Source organism: Morone saxatilis, unplaced genomic scaffold (genome assembly GCF_004916995.1).
Source record: "Morone saxatilis isolate NCDOM2014 unplaced genomic scaffold, NCSU_SB_2.0 Contig24, whole genome shotgun sequence".
Classification (NCBI taxonomy): domain Eukaryota; kingdom Metazoa; phylum Chordata; class Actinopteri; family Moronidae; genus Morone; species Morone saxatilis.
Window position 1 is genome coordinate 25,933,455 of NW_023339807.1, and position 1,193 is coordinate 25,934,647.

The 1,193-nt window shown below is 41.9% G+C and overlaps 2 protein-coding genes across 2 annotated transcripts in view; both read left to right on the top strand.

Moving 5' to 3' along the window:
- Positions 1-585, top strand: part of cmtm7 (CKLF-like MARVEL transmembrane domain containing 7) — a 3,815-nt gene extending 3,230 nt beyond the window's left edge. The window contains exon 4 of the mRNA XM_035673208.1: positions 472-585. Coding sequence (XP_035529101.1) covers positions 472-585 — 114 coding nt within the window. The remainder of the gene's footprint in view (positions 1-471) is intronic.
- LOC118336472 overlaps positions 1-1,193 on the top strand; it is a 744,338-nt gene that overhangs the window by 19,613 nt on the left and 723,532 nt on the right. The gene's annotated exons all lie outside the window — the stretch shown is intronic.

The window sequence follows — 1,193 nt, forward strand, 5'->3', positions numbered from 1 at the left end:
GTCTCTGGAGATAATTTCCCTGTTAATGTGAGTCAACAGAACATCTGTTTTTATATTTTGTTGTTTTATTAAGAGAGTAAATTACAACAGTCTCACAAAAAGTTAACAAATAAGAAAGAAAGAGAAACTTGAAAAGGTTTTATTCTTTGTGGAGTTGTGTTTTCATGTTAACATGGACTGTGTGTGTGTCTGTGTGTCTGTGTGTGTGTGTGTGTGTGTGTGTGTGTCTGTGTCTGTGTCTGTGTCTTGTGTGTGTGTGTGTGTGTGTCTTGTGTGTGTGTGGTTGTGTGGTGTGTGTGATGTGTCTGTGTGTTGTGTGTGTGTGTGATGTGGTGTGTGTCACTCAACATTCCACCTGGCTACAGGTAGCAGTGGCCAGTTCTCGATGAACGTGGGCGTGTTGGAGGGTCCGAACAAGGGACGGGGGCCTCTTGTACCGCTCTTGAGGTGTGACTGAACCTGCTTGTGAAGGTCCGGGGGTCGATGGTCACCCCGCATCTACGTGGACGCACAGGTGACACACCGAACATACGCCGGTACACTGATCTCAGGTCAGGACTCACCACACATGGAAACCCTCCTTAACCTTTAACAGAGGTTACACCACCTCCGACTCATCTTTATTGTATCATTACTATTGATCAGTATATGAAGAAGATCCCAGCTTTCGATATTCCATATACTTCTCTATTGATTCACTTAGATTTTGGATTCCAGTGTATAACTTCTGCATCTCGTTCTGAATCAAAAAATAGCACTTATGGATCCACTAGATTGGATACAGTATAGTGGCCTGCCAAATTCTTTACACAACAGAACATGTCCAACTGGTATTCGATAGCAACTGGCCGCGAATGATTCATTAGATTTGATCGAGTATATAGTGAATAAAACCTAGTTCTAGGGTCTTCACCCATAACTCTTGGTTCACACTGGCTACCTGAGCAGACACTGTATCTTTATGGATGTATTGAATCAGTTATACACTGTATCTTTATTGATGCATGATTGATCAGTATACACTGTAATCGTTTATTGATCATATATGATCAGTATACCCTGTAAATCCTTGCATGGATTGATATTGATCAGTATACCTGTAATCTTTATTGATCATATTGGAATCAGTAAATATGTGACCACTACACAGGCTTGACCGCCAGTGTATCTGTATGGATGACTGCATCCGCCAC